The 18,863-nt window shown below is 45.5% G+C and overlaps 1 protein-coding gene and 1 long non-coding RNA gene across 2 annotated transcripts in view; one reads left to right on the top strand and one right to left on the bottom strand.

The window, feature by feature from the left end:
• Nucleotides 1–18,863, top strand: part of LOC135245269 (uncharacterized) — a 59,680-nt gene that overhangs the window by 25,552 nt on the left and 15,265 nt on the right. The window lies entirely within an intron of this gene.
• LOC135245267 (synapse differentiation-inducing gene protein 1) overlaps nucleotides 2,107–18,863 on the bottom strand; it is a 39,817-nt gene continuing 23,060 nt past the window's right edge. The window contains exon 4 of the mRNA XM_064318215.1: nucleotides 2,107–4,481. Coding sequence (XP_064174285.1) covers nucleotides 4,323–4,481 — 159 coding nt within the window. The 3' untranslated portion in view covers nucleotides 2,107–4,322. The remainder of the gene's footprint in view (nucleotides 4,482–18,863) is intronic.

Raw genomic sequence — 18,863 nt, 5'->3', positions numbered from 1 at the left:
GTGGGTCTGCTGTAGGTTTTAAATCCCCATCCACAGAGCACAGAGCAAGGAGGACCATATGGTTGGCCCGGGATGATGACAGTATCTGCTTGCACACCAGTGAGCCCCCCCACTGGTCGTTTTCTCTCCCCCCCATGTTCATCTCCTTCCGACTCTGCACAAGCGCCCGATTTGTGAACTGCGGCGTGATAAGGATCGGTGGACTGACATCACATGCTCCGGAGGAGAGCGCACGCCCACCTGCACTCTCCCGAATCGAAGCCAGAGATTGGGAGGACTGCTTGCAGTGAAAACCCTGATTGGATGTTCCAGACGGCAGAGAAATGTTATATCTCTCTTATGGGGTCCACCTCTAATGGAGGCCGTATGCTTGTCTGCCTCTAGGGGGCAGTGTTAACCCCTGTAGTGGACCCTCTTGTGCTCAATCACGCTCCTGAGCTGCAGCAAATATGTTGTGTTCGACCTGTGAGGTTGGTGACCCACATCGTTGATCAGATTGCCAGTAAATATCCTTCTGAATTTCGGGGGCATTGTCACATATGTATGTATATATTTATTTATTTATTCATTTTTATTTTTTATTTCACCGGAAATTTCTGTTATACAATGTTGCATTCATAATAGGGCACTGGGTGGTGCTGAGGTTGGAACCCTGGGAACTCTCGGGTTCTGTGCGATGCGACTGGTACTATTCTTGAGTTTCTGCAAGTAAAAAAAAAAAATCTCGTTTTTATTAATTAAGTAAAAAGCACAAAAAAGGTATGTTTTCACCTCCTAAATATACCGACTGGATGTGGCAGGAGCTGGGCTTCTGAGTCATCTGAGAGGCGGTGATTATTCCACTGCTGTGTCCTCTCTTCCGCTACACAGACCTTAACGAGCTCTTTGTGACCTAATCACCTCCAGGTGAACATTCAGCCCGGGATGACTGCTGAATTAATTAAGAGAAACCTTCTCTGGGGTTTGAGAAAGAAAGAAAGAAAAAAAAAAAACGTCCAGTCTGATCAAATCTGTGAGGTGTTCTGGGTAGCTCCAGAGAACAAGCCTGTCTTGGCAAACACCGTGTAAAATCTTCGAACGACCTTGGAGCTCAGTCATGTAATACTGAGCTCCAACTTTTCTTTTTTATGGAGGAGCCAAACACAGCGCGGCACTGCGCTAGATTAGTTCATTTCTTTATAATTATTCATCTGCCATGTTTTTCAGTTCTGGGGAAAAAAACTGTTTTTTTTGATGGAGGAGTACGGGTAAATGTACGGTAAGCACATTTGCTACCATCTGGCCAATTTTGTTAGCATCATGGTGGCAGTGCACCAGCCAATTTGAAGTGCAATTTTTAAGGGCTCCTGCTGTGCTTGACCTTCAGGCTCTCCCCACAACAAACAAATTTACCTTGAGAACTTAGTCTGACCTTATTGGAATTGACGTCATTTTTCATTTTCTGAGACCTGTTTTACGTGTTCTCCAAAACTGTTTGACATGTATTGTCAATAAAACATATTGTTTGCAGCTGTCACTAAGTTGTTCAAGGGATTCCACTCTAGTAAGTTACTGAGGAAGCGTCTGCGGGGATAAATAGTTTGAGCTGAGCTCTGGTAATGTTGAGGGCCTCAAATGCAGATGTATTCCAAGCTAACATACAGACAGCATTGGCACAACCTTTGGGAATCTCTACCTCTTCAAAAGAATGGAGAGGTCATATAACTGGAGAACACAAGACGATAACTCCAAAAATACAAGGAGACACAGGGGGTTGTGAATTTATGTTGCCTAAGAGGGCCCTCAGCCGCAGAGGTTCATGGGAAATGTAGTATTGTTTGACTCAAAAGGGAGTCTCTTTAAAGGTTCCCAGACTAGTGCTTGCTTCTGGATACAACGTATCAAATATATAAATAAAAAATGTATTAAAACAAACCCTTCCAAATTTATGTATGTTAAATATGCCACAGGCCCTGTCCATGGCGATATGTCCCATGGTCTCATGGTCTCTGATTCTCTGCCATATTGCTGGAGGGCTAATTACTCTGACAGCAGAAGCAGAAAGCCTCGTTTGGTGCCTCGTTTACAAAAAGCAAAGACAGTAGAACTGATGGGCTTAGCATGAGCGAGATGCCAAAGCAACATTTATTGGTGCGCTGGAACTTCATTTGTCCTCCATTTCACAAAAAACAAAATGTGCATATAATATAAACAATGAGGATCCCAGATCCTCACTTTACCCGATGAGTGCAAACACCACTTTATAAACCAATTTACAGCTTCCCAGTCTGAACTGGGGGCAGAAAACAAGTAGTGTGACTCTGAACCAGACTCTCAATCACAATTAACTAGAGGCTGGACCCTCAGTGAAGCCCCCTTCATTTTTTTAATAGTTTGCATGTAGATGTATTTGTGTAATTCAGTACCACTTTGGCTCAGAACAGTTTATCTTTTAATTTTACAGTGCTGTATTTATTTGGAGGAGAAGTCCTCATTAACGACATTACTATGCAGTACTTTCAGTTTTTTTTGGCATCTTTGGAACACAAAATAAGATGAAGTTCTTAACAGTTGCTAGCATAGGAGTTAGACAAGAGTCGAGAATTAGCTTTAGTCGATACCTCACGAAAGGGTGAGATCTTTGTTAAAATGATCAGCTGGTATGTTCTCTGGAACCGACTTGTCAGTTCCAGCTCGATAGCTCTTTATTTACCGTTTTTGTTGTCACAGTTATGTCTGAAATCTGCATGTAACAAAAGAGTTACATGAAAAAATACAACAACAACAAAAAAAAAAAACAGCACTCACTCAAGGCTGGAAAAACTTTTGTCTGCCGTGTCAGTAAATTATACGAGCGTCACCTTCGACACGTCCTCCATTTGCTTCAAACCGAAAGATTAACTTTGTTAGCCAGTGATCAGGCTATTTAAGAAATTCAGCAGGTTTTTAACCAAACCGTGGGCATTTCAACATACTGTATATGCCTAAATAAGAAGGACACGGCATTCAGTCGTTACTTGTTACACAGTTTTGGCACGTACCCTCCAGGTATGCTAGGTGTGTGAACAAAACAACAAGGGTGCTGTATTTACAGCTCTTAGTACTGCGTCTACAGTGTCGTCGACTCCCAGCAATTCAGTTAGTCTAGCTGCTACGACGCGCTCGCTGCCGTCCGACCGTGATCGACACCTGTCGATGAGACGAGGAGTCTTTCCCCGAAGCGCGATCAGACGGGAACCAATGGCAAGCTCAGCCTTCTGCACAAAAGCACTGCCGGGGTTGTAAGTCGTGGCAGTTACTCGGTGTCATTTTGTGCCAAGCCCATGACAATTTCTCTTTAAATTTTTTTTTTTTTTTTTTCTCTTCACAGGTCAGAAAAAATATATTTGTTTTTAATGTACTGAGTGATGTGTGGTCTCTGGTTCTGGTTCCCCCATACCACTCTCTTCTGGTCTGGCCCTCCGGCCTGTTCATACCACACTGGTAGAGTTAAAGATGCCTTTATCGAGCAGATCTCAAGTTACTGTCAGACACAGTGCCTTGTTAATGAGCCACCAAAAAACATGTATCCACTGTATATTCCTTATAAGACAAATAATTTACTTTCAGTTCATTTTAAAAAATAAAATTCAAAAATAATTTACAGGACCAAAGAAATGTCTGGCTTCAACAGTGTCTTTAGCACCATGAATGGTGCTGAAAGGTCAGTCTGGCCCAAAAGGGGAGGTCCCGGAAACCCTCTTCTGAGCATGTGCAAAACATTACGATGTTGTACATGAGCCCTGTTGATTGACAGCAAGAAGCAAACCTCCTGTTAGGTCTAATCCTTTGAAGGTGTTCCCGATGGTTTCCAGGTTCTTCTGCCTGGCACCGTGATGGACAGTACTCATTGCGTTGAGATAACAGACAAAATGCAACATGAAAAAAAAAAAAAAACACACAAAACGAAAAAGCGAAAATGAATAATTAGGTAAAGGTCAATATCCGTGTCCTTTTAAGAGAACCACATGGGAAGATTCCACACTCTCTTGTCCGAGACTACTCTGATGCGGCCTGCTCGGTGTTCCATATCCAAGTGCCCAAAGTCAGACGAACGTGCCTTACAGCCTTACTGTTAGGGTTAGGGCTAGGGTCGGGGCCTTGTCTGAAGCCCTTTTGACCTCCGCGAATGTGAACAGACAGCTCGGAGCGGGGGAAGGGGGGTCGGGATTAGGGTTTAGGGTGTTGTCTTGAAGCCCTTTTGACCTCCCTTCTTTTTCGCCCTTACCCCACTTGCGAATGCGGACACACAGCCAGCCCGGAGCGGGGTGGGGGGAGGGGAAGGGGGGGGTCAACTCGGGGAGCTACAAGTGGTTGTTTTTGGAGAGGTACGCGATGAGAGCCACGGCCACGCCCACGTAGATGCCCGTCCCGATGGTGATGGACAGCACGGCCAGGAAGAGGGCCCGTCGGGAGCTGGAGCTGGCCAGGTGGAAGTCCCCCTTGGCTACGGCTTTGTTAGTCTGCAATGGGACAGGGCGGGGCGAGGGGGGGGGTGTGGGGGGGGTCAGGGCAGGGGGTCGGGGTGCAGAGAGAAAGAAGGGGAGAGGGTCGAGAGAATTAATTAATGAGATTGAGAGAGAGCAGGGTTGTAATTCAATCAGATTTTTAAAAATCTGTCAGTTGTCCAACAAAACACGTTTGTAGGAATTTTACACGAACTCCTACTTAAACCATTCATGATGAATAACGTGCGTCAGAAAAGCATTACGTTCAAATTATATGGAACATATTGAATGCTTTATGATATGTTTTCAACATCATGTACTTTCTGTGATCTTTGTGTGTGTGTACTTTGTGTGAGTGAGTTCGAGAGTGAGTGAGTGAGAGTGTGAGAGAGTGAGACAGAGAGAGAGAGAGACAGAGACGGAGACAGACAAAACAAAACATAATTTACTCTTCTTGCTGGTGTGAGGTTTTGGGGGTTTTTGAAACCGAAGCTGACTTTAACGGCAGTCTCCACATAAATGAAAATGGGCCTTTGATGCTCAGGGTGTGCTGCTCAGATTAAGGACAACTCTTCTCGTTAATTAATTTACATCTCCACACCCCTCTGGTGTTGTTTTTTTTTTATTTTATTTTTTTAACTTGGCCAGCAGTCCTCCATTTGCGTTCCTCCCCTGCTGCCACCTGATTTATTTAATGGGGCAAGGGAACGGGACTACGGAAAACTGTCCAGCACGATGGGGGGGGGTCAAGCAACTGGCCCCACCAGGTCACCCCCCCGCCGTGTTAATCATTGCTGTTATCTGATGTATCAAATTATCAACCCATTTGCCTTCTTTAATTTTTAATTCAGCAATCTTTCCATCTGGGAACATGATTATCAGACTGTTGTTGCAGTTGCCTTTTACTTAAGAACTCTTTTTGCCCCCCTGTGAAACACTATCACGAAGCTCAGAGCTTAGCGTGACGCGACGCTTCCACACTTTTACATTTTCAGCGGAAAGCTCTTATCTGAAAAAAACGGTACGAACCGCTTACACAATTTACGACCTTGAGGTGCTCCTGCTCTCCTCATACTGCTGTCTAATGCCCCAACAAGCCAGCGCTGTAATTGGCCCCAAAACTCTGCCCATTTGTTTTTTTAGTAGGAGTAGGGAAAGGCTGGCCAAGAGACAGGGGTGGGGGGGGGTATGGGGCGGGGGGGTTCAACTTTTCAAAAAAAAAAAAAAAAGAAAACGAAAAAGAAAGGAAATCTGAGCTGTGGATGCAAAGCTTGTAAAGTACAAATGGGCAGATTTTTGGGCCCAATTATAGCGCTGGCTCGTCGGGGCATTAGACAGCAGTGTGAGGGGAGCAGAGGCACTTCAAGGTCGTAAATTGTGTAAGCGGGAGCGGTGGCAGCAGCAGCAGCAGCGGCGCAGAAATTCGTGCCATTTCTCAGATAAGTGCTTTCTGCTGGAAAAAGCCTCAGAAAATACTGTACGGGAAAAAAAAAATCATTCAGTTCAAACGGGGGAATTTTTATTTATTTATTTTTTAAATCACATGACTCTTTAATCTCTTCGGCCTCCTGTTTTGCAGGGGGCAAAAAGAGTTCCTAAGTAAAAGGCAACTGCAACAACAGTCTGATAATCATGTTCCCAGATGGAAAGATTGCTGAATTAAAAATTAAAGAAGGCAAATGGGTTGATAATTTGATACATCAGATAACAGCAATGATTAACACGGCGGGGGGGTGACCTGGTGGGGCCAGTTGCTTGACCCCCCCCCATCGTGCTGGACAGTTTTCCGTAGTCCCGTTCCCTTGCCCCATTAAATAAATCAGGTGGCAGCAGGGGAGGAACGCAAATGGAGGACTGCTGGCCAAGTTAAAAAACAAAGAAAAAAATCCAACACCAGAGGGGTGTGGAGATGTAAATTAATTAACGAGAAGAGTTGTCCTTAATCTTAGCAGCACACCCTGAGCATCAAAGGCCCAGTTTCATTTATGTGGAGACTGCTGTTAGCCAGTCCCTCTGTGGCCTACTGCTTCAGTTAGCCAGTCCCTCTGTGGCCTACTGCTTCAGTTAGTCAGTCCCTCTGTGGCCTACTGCTTCAGTTAGTCAGTCCCTCTGTGGCCTACTGCTTCAGTTAGTCAGTCCCTCTGTGCCTACTGCTTCAGTTAGCCAGTCCCTCTGTGCCTACTGCTTCAGTTAGCCAGTCCCTCTGTGGCCTACTGCTTCAGTTAGCCAGTCCCTCTGTGGCCTACTGCTTCAGTTAGTCAGTCCCTCTGTGCCTACTGCTTCAGTTAGCCAGTCCCTCTGTGCCTACTGCGTCAGTTAGTCAGTCCCTCTGTGGCCTACTGCTTCAGTTAGTCAGTCCCTCTGTGCCTACTGCTTCAGTTAGTCAGTCCCTCTGTGCCTACTGCTTCAGTTAGTCAGTCCCTCTGTGGCCTACTGCTTCAGTTAGTCAGTCCCTCTGTGGCCTACTGCTTCAGTTAGTCAGTCCCTCTGTGCCTACTGCTTCAGTTAGTCAGTCCCTCTGTGGCCTACTGCTTCAGTTAGTCAGTCCCTCTGTGGCCTACTGCTTCAGTTAGTCAGTCCCTCTGTGCCTACTGCTTCAGTTAGTCAGTCCCTCTGTGCCTACTGCTTCAGTTAGTCAGTCCCTCTGTGCCTACTGCTTCAGTTAGTCAGTCCCTCTGTGCCTACTGCTTCAGTTAGTCAGTCCTCTGTGCCTACTGCTTCAGTTAGTCAGTCCCTCTGTGGCCTACTGCTTCAGTTAGTCAGTCCCTCTGTGGCCTACTGCTTCAGTTAGTCAGTCCCTCTGTGCCTACTGCTTCAGTTAGTCAGTCCCTCTGTGGCCTACTGCTTCAGTTAGTCAGTCCCTCTGTGCCTACTGCTTCAGCTAGTCAGTCAAAAACCCCCGAAACCTCACGCCAGCAAGATGAGTGAACGATCGGTTGTGGGGTCTCATCTCTCTCTCTCTCTCTCTCGCTCTCGCTCTCGCTCTCGCTCTCGCTCTCGCTCTCGCTCTCGCTCTCGCTCTCGCTCTCGCTCTCGCAAATTCAAATACGAATTCAAAATGCAATATTGGCATGACAAGTTATTTCTTATATCGCCAAAGCACTAACATATACAAAGGAATGAACATATACAAAGAACACACAAACATAAATCCAGACAAACGGTGTACAGACAAATATAGGCCTCTTTCTCTCTCTCTCTCTCTGTTACTGGGGTACTCTGCTCAATGTAGAATCTCACTGAGGTGGGATGTGGACATGGAAACGCTGGCAGGTCCTCCTGCTCAAACAGAACTGCCGCTGATAATGATGTTAAACGCTGTTTGGCTGTCAACCCCATGTTCTTTTTATTTTATTATTATTATTTTTTTTACACTGCACGTTTTTGATGAAACTGCTCAGGTTCACTGGAGAACACAGCCTGTGACAGGAAGGTGAAATATTGATGCTTGTGCGCCGCTGCAGTTGCGACACGGGAGGAGTTTGGTTACGTGAGGTCTGCACAAAACCACACAACCCACTACAGGGGAGCAGTCTGTCAAAACAGAGAGAATTATGATTGGTCAGAGTACATTACTCACAAAGAACATTATTGAAAAACTTATTTCTCTAAGTGAAGGAACATTCCTTTGTGTGTGTGTGTGTGACCATTGCAGTTCAGTGAGCCAGCGAGTCTTCCACACAAGCAACATGCTGCACTACAGGAGAGCTAGCACAATCAGAAAGGGGGCAGATCTCTCAGCGATGACAACTGGTTGCCTGTGGGCAGCTAACGTGTAGCTAGGGGGCATTTGTTTAGTGGTTGCCTGAGGAACCATGGGGGGGGTTTAAAACCCACCCAACCCTGCTACAACAAAGTTGTTGCTCCAAACAACCAGTTGCAGTCAGCCGAGGACACGGCTAACATTAGAGATGTTTTGGGCTACGGTGCGCTCCCAGTGAACACGTCTGAGGTAAAAAGTCAGGGAAACGCTGTCTAGGCTACAAAAAGTTTTCTGGCCGGCTGGGACATGGCCTAGGCAATATCCGGGTAAAGCCTGAGCTACATCGGGGTTAACCGAGTTCATTCATGTTTATGTCTCTCAACCTAGAATTCCACCCCTCTAGACGTATAAATTCCAGCTTTTGCCTGTGCTTCACGTAACTGCCCTCACAGACTGAGCCACTAGAGATACTGTAGAAATGGTTTCTATATATAACTGCCCTGATATTTCAAATGCTTTGATGTCTCTTCAGAGGTGCTAATGAGCTAATTTTAGGACTGCCATGTCCTCCTGAGACCCAGCAGAAAAGAAGTTCACAAAAAAAAAACATTTTTGACATGATAAAAGTGTCCTAGATGACAAAAAACATGCAGCAGTGAAAATATTTTCCAAAATATTTTTTTTTTATTGCATGTCCCTTGTGATGGAGAGAAGAGAAGGGCTGGCTTTCTTCCTGGGTTTATGCAGTAGTACACATGCTTGCTTCCCTGGGTTTATGCAGTAGTACACATGCTTGCTTCCCTGGGTTTATGCAGTAGTACACATGCTTGCTTCCCTGGGTTTATGCAGTAGTACACGTGCTTGCTTCCCTGGGTTTATGCAGTAGTACACATGCTTGCTTCCCTGGGTTTATGCAGTAGTACACATGCTTGCTTCCCTGGGTTTATGCAGTAGTACACATGCTTGCTTCCCTGGGTTTATGCAGTAGTACACATGCTCGCTTCCCAGGGTTTATGCAGTAGTACACATGCTTGCTTCCCTGGGTTTATGCAGTAGTACGCATGCTTGCTTCCCTGGGTTTATGCAGTAGTACACATGCTTGCTTCCCTGGGTTTATGCAGTAGTACGCATGCTCGCTTCCCTGGGTTTATGCAGTAGTACACATGCTCGCTTCCCTGGGTTTATGCAGTAGTACGCATTCACATGCCTGGGAAAGAGGGCTGAATGTGGTTATTAAAGACTTTATTAGCGAGCGTTCTCTTGATTCCCTTTCATCTAATTTTACAAAAAGCCTACTTTCCCAAATTAAAAATTGGTTCACATTCCTGAGAAGGAGCTTACAGCTAATATTTCTGAGGGGGGAGATGCGCACAAAGGGAATAATCCCCTTTAGTGGAATAAAGACGATTTTTTCCCCCTTTAATACGTTAAAAGGCATAATTCTTGGTTTGGAAACCCAGGAATCGGGGTCAGAAAAAAGAACACCGTCTGGCACTTGTTTGTCTTCACTTTTATTTAAAAAGTCATCTCTGTCTGTACAAAAAACAAAGCTGGGTTTTCAATGGTGGGGAGCCTTGAATGGCCATGACACTTTGCAGTCGGATGGTGATGTAACCCTAGAATTCTAGAATAGTACCGGAGTTCAAATTCCAGTGCGTGCTCCCTGTACGTGTCATTACATCAACAGCTAAGCAGATAACACTGCTTGGGTTTAGCCTGACTGGCCATATTCTCTGTCAAATTTCCCCACAATGGTTGTCAGCAGGGGGACAAAACAACCACACTGACGTGGCAGTGCGTGACGAAGCAGGGACGCCGGTGCGAACATTATACCTGATTAATCCGGGCTTGATGGTATTATTTCATAAGAAGGTCTCCTAAGCCAGATAAAAATCTCTTGCGAACATGTCGATCGATACCAGCGTCGCGTAGGCTGCCAGTTCCTGTGGCAGTACACCTAGGGAGAGCAGATCTAATCCAGTCCTCTGCTTCTGACAGATGTGGGGTTTAGGCAGAGATTCCAACCCCCCACTCCCCCACATCAGGAACCACGCCAGCCTACCCAGAAACAACGTTCAGTTTGCTTCCCTTTGTCTCGGGTTTTACGTATTTTATTTTTCCTGTGAGTGAGTCACACATTTAATTTCGCTGTCTTTGTTGAGGGAGCTGTTGAGAAATTGTCGAACATTGATAAGAGATGTCAAAAATAAAAAAACCATTGGATGATAACAGTGGTAGCAACAAATGAAATTTGCATTTGCTTTCAACCGAAAATGTAATGGTTGGGCTTGTGCTCTGCAGTGTGCTGTGAATAAACTCATTTATTCTCCCAAACTGTAGTACAAAATCTATGTTTTTGCTTTCAAATTCATTACATCTAAAACCAAGTTAATACAAACAGTTATGATGTATTATAAGGTGTAATTAAACTAACGTGCCCTGTTAATGTGTATAATTATGCAACCTATTCTTACCTATTGTGTGTTCTTATGTGACCTGTTTTTATTAGAAACAGTAAAAGTAGTCGTTCAGCTCCACTGCCTCTGCTGCTGAGTTCCATTACCAAGGCCAGCAGTGAAATGTAGGGGAGGCTGCACTGTTTTTACCATGGCTATAAAAGACCCTTTAAAAAAGGGCTAAGCTAACCCCTCTACCCACCCCCCCCCCCCACAGCCCGAGGAGTAATTCACTCCAGGGTGCAGCGATGCGATCTGTCATGTGAGACTTCCTGTGTTGACGTCTCGCGGCTCGCGGTTAATCCCAATTATTTGGGGCCCAAGCTGACAGGCGGCCCTTGTTTCCGGGGACCTCCTTGGCTGCCGGACCTCCGCCTTTTTTGTCCGCGCGTTCGGGCCTTTTTTTCCGCATCGTCGATCCGGTCGTCCGAACGGCATCCGTACGCTGCCATGGCGACAGTGCGCGAGGGGAAAAAAAAACTGCGATGTTGAATGAAAAAAGGGCCCAGGTGAATATTTTGAGCTGGCGTTATTCGGAGCTGTAGTCCAGAGGTTAGGTTCAGGAGGTGGTGGTGGTACAGTTGCGGGGAGGAGGTGTGGCGGGAGGTGGGTGAATGCGTCACCATGAGTTAGGCACACTCAAGGGATCAGTTGGGAATGCCATTCCTAACAAAGATGGTGATTTGGGGAGACTGTTGTCCGTCCGCACGAAGGGCCACATTGTCACCTCAGTGACTGACTTGCCGAGCCAATCGTCATTTTTTTTTTTTTTAAAGAAAAGAAAATCGAACACTTCTCTACGACTGTCTGTAGGCAATTCTGAGAGGCGTTGTTGTGATGTTTAGTGAATGAATCACAAAACACATTATTTCACACCAGTAGCATTGTAAGCTATCTTTCAGAATGGGTCCTCGCTTACTGTATTATCGTGTCAAAGCAATCGGGGATGAAGGGTACTTCAGAATATCCTCCGTTTGTGTGTCTACTTCTGGTCCCTGAGACCTCACTGGCTCTGAGGGTTTTGAAAAATTCCTTTTCGACAAACCCGATTGGCCGTTGGGACTAACCGAACTTAATCCAATCGTTGGCTCCAATCAACCGAACCCGCGACCCGGGCTTGAAATTGAATCTACAACCCCATGGATGAATGATGCTCAACTTTTTGGTCCTGGGGGGTGGGGGGGTTTCTTTTTATTTCACCTGAAGATCTACAACCGTCGCACGTCGACGACACCGTCAGTTAAAAGTGCAATCAACCGCTTTTTTTTTATGAGACAAGTGCTGAGTAACAATGGAACACAAGTAGGCCCCCGTGGCCCCTCCAGCAGCACGGTTCAGAGTCCCTGCCATAGATCAAGTGGACACCGCCAGTGTTGGGGATATCTGCCAGCCTGATGGTGGAGGGGGGGGAAAAAAGAGTTGTGGGGGACGGGTGGGGGGGTTTGGGGGGGGGGGACGTATTTCATCATAATGTTTAACGCTCCAATTGTGTCTGATGAGATTTCTGCCCACTGCAGACGATGTGCGTCCGGCTCATTTTCCCTGATATATACACTACCCGAGAAATAAGCTGCTTCATCACGATGACATTACCTTTTACAGTAGCCATCGGTTTAGTGCACCGCTGTAATAAACGTCCACCTGTGATAACAAAACGGAATTTTAAATGGGAAGTCATTTCATTTAAACCCCTCCCACCCCCCTCCCCCTTCCGCTATATCATTAATAAACACGCTTAGTATGCAAACATGATTAATAATCTAATTGTTTTGTGAGGAAAGGCAAAGGATTTCTCTATTATAATTACTGCTTAAATTGAAGTCTGCCTAATTAATTATGCGCAAGAAACAGCTAATTAAACAATAGGGCCATGGCTGATCTACAGCTGTACAGAAAAAAATAGAGAGATTCTAATTTTGAAGGGGGGGGGGGGGAAACAAATTTAGCTACAAGGAAAACAAAATACCAAGCAGTGAATTTCTTGTACCCTTTGAAATTCACCTGAGCATAGACTCAATACTGCTGCATGGGCTGTGGGCAGCATACAGGGCCCATATAGGCGTCTCACGTTCTGTCAAACTCTCTTGCTCCTGGAACACGAACGATTATGAAATAAATTGCAATGAAGTAGGTCAGCGCTGATATCTGCAGGAAGCATGAGTAGGACTGAAGGAAAGGAGAGCGAACTCTGGATAAATAACTGAAAAGTCTGGGATTTTGTGGAGCTTGTCTAGCCCACACAGAGGGTGTTTTTGTTGATGGCATACACTGCCACTGGCAGTCCTTATAGAAATAACTGGCACTTATATTTTTTTTTAGCTCATTTTTTTATAGTTGCCCATAAAAGCTCTGTCTTTTAACACACAATCACAAAAGTGAACATCACAGTTACAAGATCTGCACTCAGTGGTCCATCAGCTGAGATGCCACTGTTTCTGTGCCAGACTTCGCAGCTGATGCAGCTTGGTGTGGGCAGGTAGGCCTCAGGTCTGTGATTGGCCAGTGGAGCCGCTCGTGACCAATGAGGTGGGTGAATTCCCTGCCCCCGGCAATGTTAAGGGAGGCTGAAGTGGTACTTTATAACATGTTTAAATGAAATGGGAACATCACGTTGCTATGGCGACTTGCTCGATTGATAAGGACGAGTTGGCCACACGTGTAATATGTGATTGTTTTTGAAAAACACGAAGAAAAGTTGACGCAGTTGTGCAGTGGTATACAAACGTTTGGGCGCCGCTGGCCAAAGAAAGTTAAAAGAAGTTAAATGTTTGTACGTGCCACATTCACAGTTTTATTTTTTTCGAAGTGTTAAATTCAGCGAAGAAATAATTGTGCATTAAAATTTGCGGAAATGTCATGTTTAGTTACAGTAGTACTCTGCAGAGGTTGTTTTAACAATTTTTCACTTAAGAGTCTCAGTAAAGCTTGCTGTTTGACCAGGGGTGCCCAAATTTTGCATGCCTCTGTACAAACACTTTTCATAGTAAATATGTTCTTCCCAACTAGGCCATTAGGAGGAACTTTTTGGAGCATTTCAAAGCAGCCAGGGAATTACACACAACCTACTCCAGTTGTGCGTATTACCAACTGCAGGTCGTGAAAATACACTTTTTTTTTTTCTTTTTTTTCCCCTTTTTTGGGTGAATTTTATCTTTTAAGAAGAGTGCGGGGCGACTGTGTCTTTCTCTGGAGATGATGCTTCAGTACTTGGGTGTGCATGGCAGTGCTCTACAGAGCATTTGCTCCTGAATATTGATGTGTGCTGCTAACTGGAAAAAATAATTTAGCAAAAAATAATTAAATCTGTTAATTAGGATGCATTAGTGCACTCCTAAATTTCCCTACTTTGGAGCACATGTGCCCCTTGAAAGGAATGTTCAGAACCCTGTATGCTGTCAAATGCCCACATGGCTGAGCCTTCCTTCACTGCGATTCTGTTACAGGCGCCCAGGCGAGAACTTGCATTTATTTGTGAATAAATCATTTACTTAAGTCACCTACCCAAACCCAACAGCGGGGCCAGCCCTACAAACACAAATGTCTGTGACTGGCTGACAGACTGACTGAGTGAGTGATGAAGTTACACTATTGGTCGGCCGGATCACGTGTGTTAGGTTTAGCCATATCCTAGGTTTTAACCTGGTCTTGTCGATTATTGATTAATTGGACTCATGGCATGCGTGTGCAGTAATTGTTGTCTGAAACCTATGCTGACGCCACTTCCAAGCGCAAAACACTCCAGCGTGGGCTGCACGCTATCAGGTTTTTTTTTTTCCCTAATATAATTAATCACAGCTGTATCGTGAAATAGGTCACTGTTGATATCTGCGAGGGGAAAAAAAAAAAAGCACATCCGTGGTGAATAAGTGGGGAGGCTCCCCTCTGTGATAGTTGTCCATCATCCGGGGGAAGGTGCTTGTTTGGCTGCGTATATCGCGGCTTGCGCTCCTGCTCTCTCTTGCCAAGATACTGTGTTGAAGAGCTTGCAGTGTTGTGTGTTTGGAGTGTGCGCAATCAGATCATGCATGCAGGCTTAGCGATAACAGATTGTTGCGGGTTTTCGAGATTTTGTAGAAACCACTCTTTTTTTTTTGGGTGGTGGAGGGGGGATGTGGCGGGGACAGGGGGGGCCCCAGAAAGCATAAGAAACCCTTACAGAACCAGAATATACTGCATATAGGCTATAGGCAATATGAGAATATGTTTTTTGGAAAATACATTAAGATATATACTTCACAATGCCCTTTTTTAAATATTGGCAAAAACTTCGCTGTATATTTGCCTGTAATCTGTGCGGTTTTGCAATACATCTTGATAATATAAAAACTAGCATACAGAGCAGACTGCTGGGACCAATGGGCTTGGGGTAGGGGGGTTGTAACTTCAGCCTGCCAACCGCAGCAGACTTTGGTTACCGTTCCTGAAGCATCCATCTTTGTTTCTGAGGCAGCGATCATTGATCCTTCTCTCTGTGAGGTGTGGAGGTGTTCAAGCTCTCTTCCAGTATCCAATCAGCAGCCATGTTCTTAGTATGGCTAGCAGGCCATGGCATGTGACCGTTTCCATGGCAGCCACTGAGAAAATATTTAGATCCTACCAAGTAGCATTTCCAGTATTGACTTCTGTATATTAAATATTCAGCAATGAATTGAGACAAAGTACACGTTCAAGATTCATGATAATGCACGTGCTATTAATATTCAGGAATGAAGCTGGAGGCGTTAAGTGCAGCCCTTATATAAAGAGGCCGGCATTAATAGTCTTCTGAGGGGAGCTGTGCGTGTGTGTGTGTGCAGGGCTCTGTGTGTGTGTGTGTGCGTGCACATGTCAAATGCTCTTTCAATTATATTTTAAAGACATACTTATGGAGAATGTTTTCCGAAATGAAATGTAATATTAATGCGTTTTCTCGTCAGAAATGTCTGTAAGTTCACAAATCGGAAGTGCGATTCCATTTCGCGCGGGTTGACCTTTCAATCGGTGCGGCTAATTCAGCCGTCTTCCCAAGCTTGCGGACACGAAATCAGAGTAGGGGACAGACACACTGTCACTTAGACAGTGTAGTATAATGGCTGAGGAGTTGGTCTTGTAACCTAAAGGTCGCAGGTTCGATTCCCTGGTAGAACACTTGAGCAAGGTACTTAACCAGTGTATATCCAGCTGTATAATTTTATACAATGTAAGTCGCTCTGGATAGGAGTGTTTGCTAAATGCAAATGTAACAACAGTTGGATTTGAAGTCTCAATATCCTCGATAGTATATCTCATTTTGTCTGTGACTCGTGTCTGTGACTTGAGATCTTTTCTCAGGCAAAAAAAAAAATCCACAGCTCACCAAAACATTTCATATTCATTTCATTCTTCTCCCTTTATTTCAGGCCACAGGACTAATCCAATAAATATATTCGAAAAGCCAGCAAAATGTTTTGATAGACACATCATCATTGCATCAAATATACATATACCTTTAAAACTTTGGTTATTAACGTACAATAAAATGTGTTTAACATTTTTCCAAGGGGCTTTTATACCTAAATTAATCCTGCATTCCTGGGGCACTCTAAGAAAACAAAAAGAAAAATTGCTCTAAAAATCCTGCCATGTCTGGTCTGACAATAAGTAAATCTATACTTTTGTCTGATTACAAAAATAATATCCCCATACTCAATTCAAAATTGCATTTGAAGACATTCAGGAGTGGTGGAGACGGGAACTGTTTTCTCTCTCTCTCTGGGCACAGAGTGAGATTAACATGCAAGCTCGCTCTTTAAACTGGCTGTCGATGCCCTCATTACTGCACATGAACGCTGTGCATCAGTGGAGTACATTGAGGAAGGTGGGTCCCATTATTGTGGGCGTTGAGTAAATGAGTCACGTTGTTTGTGGATAACGATACCACTGGTGCATCGTGGGAACTCCGAGCCCACGAATAAAGATGTTACATTACAGGCTTTTAGCAGACGCTCTTATCCAGAGCAACGTACACAACATTTACATTGCATCCGTTTATAAAGCTGGATATATACTGAAGCGCGATGCAGGTTTAAGTACCTTGCTCGAGGGTACCAACGGCAGTGTCCTTCACGGGAATCGAACCTGCGACCTTTAGGTTACAAGACCAGCACCGTAGCCATTATGCTACACTGCCGCCCAGATGTGCAGCACGTCGGACGTGGAAAGAAGACGGATGTTCTCCACGCGACGCGCCCACCGAGTGCGCGCACAAGCTAATAGAGAAAACCATAAATTACCGTACTACATCCGCAGCTGTGCGCTCTCTCTGGCCACCGTGGTTTTTTGAGCTCGGGGTACTTTATCCGAATTGCACCTGTTAAAACACAGCAGCCGCGCGAAAAACTGTGGGGAAGAGGAGGAGACGGAATGAAAGTATAAGCGCTGCCTGTTGCCCTGGTTACGGGAGTCTCCGGGGCGGAAAAAATAAAATGGAAAAAAAGAGGGAAAAAAAAAAAAGGCTTTTGTATTCACGGCTAGAGAATAGGCTACGTGGATACTGTGGGTGTGCCACCCATCTGTAGTCTAAAATAAAAATGGTAGTGGCTGGGACGAAGTGCCGTGATTCCGTGGCTTGCTTTTTGAGGCAGAATCGTGAAGAGGGTTCAGTAGCAGCCGCTGAGATCCAGGCCTGGCTCTGGCAATCCTCGCCGCGCCGGTGCCCGGTAGCTCTGCAGATCTGCAGCTGCTGCCCTTGGATTTCTCGTTCCGACAAACAGATGTGCGCTCAGGTCAGGTTATTGTCCCTCTTAGTCACCTGACTCATTACAGCACTTCGCTCCTGGTCAGGTGGCTCACAGAGACAGATGAGCAGGCCTCTCCTTCCTGTCTGGGTCTTCCTGGATTGCCCCCCCCCGAAGGCGAAGTCTGGCTAAGGCCTGAGACGACACCTGTCGAACTCGCGAAACCCTTTTATCCGTTACGTTTGTTTGAGCCGGGGGAAAAAAAAAAAAAAAAATCTCATAGGCCCGAGCCTGAATGCATAATGCATAAGTATTCAAACTCTCTTCCGCTCTCTGCAATATGCCTCGGGGGACCTGGTTGACATGAGACATTTACAGACAACCAGAAAACACTGAAAGTGAACCTGTTGGATTTAATGGGGCGACATAGCTCAGAAGGTAAGAGCGATTGTCTGGCAGTCGGAGGGTTGCCGGTTCAAACTGGGCATGTCGAAGTGTCCTTGAGCAAGACACCTAACCCCTAACCTCTAACTGCTCTGGCGAATGAGAGGCATCAATTGTAAAGCGCTTTGGATAAAAGCGCTATATAAAAAAAAAATGCAGTCCATTTAATGCCTCCGTCGAACGGAGGGGAAACCACCACAAAAGGACGGCTGTATCGCGGTGTCCTCAGACGCCCTCCTCCGAAACCAGCCGTACGGGGTCCACCGAGCGCCCCTCCCCCCGTCAGCCGCACGGGAACAATTTCGGCGCTCCCTCAGCAAAGAAGAAATATCTGCAGCCATCCGTGAGAAGGCCTGCAGCTGTCATCCTTTTTTTAAACGAATTTGCCATTTATCATTTATACACCTTCTGATATACTCTCAGGCAGGCAGGCAATCACAGGTTTGCTGTACTGTCTCTAAGCGAGGGGTGGGGGTAAGGGGTGGGGGGGTGGGGTAAGGGAAATAAGGGGGGAACCTGCACTCTAACCGTGAAATGTGGATTCATAATGTGAATTTTTACACCCTATCGCCTCCATTTACTGCGTATTGATTTCTGCATGCCGCCTCAAAGGGGAAATTAATTGGAGTCCTGCATGGGACAAAAAAAGGGTAAAAGAACCAATTAAAATCTGCATGGCCTTTCGTGTTACTATTAATATGCAGGAACCGGGCTGGAAGCTTTAAGTGCATTTCTTCTGAGTTAGATTTGCCTTTAACTGTCTTAGGTGTGTGTGTGTGTGCGCGTGAGGGTGTATGCGCATGCGTCCGTGCGTGCATGTGTGCATGTGTGTGCGTGTGCGCATGCGTGTGCGTGTACGTGTGTTTGTGTGTGTGTGTGTGTGTATATGCGCACGCGTCTGTGTGTGCATGTGTGTGCGTGTGTGTGTGCGCGCGCACGCGTGTGCGCATGCATGCGTGTATGTGTGTGTGTGTGTGTGTGTGTGTGTATGCGCATGCGTCTGTGCGTGCATGTGTGCGCGTGTGTGTCTCTTTCTGAAGCATGCCATCACAAATGTCCCCACGGACATACATGAAACAGTGATCTGATCTTGAGTGGG

The sequence above is a fragment of the Anguilla rostrata genome, chromosome 18, assembly GCF_018555375.3.
Source record: "Anguilla rostrata isolate EN2019 chromosome 18, ASM1855537v3, whole genome shotgun sequence".
NCBI lineage: Eukaryota > Metazoa > Chordata > Actinopteri > Anguilliformes > Anguillidae > Anguilla > Anguilla rostrata.
This window is presented reverse-complemented; position numbering and strand designations above follow the sequence as displayed.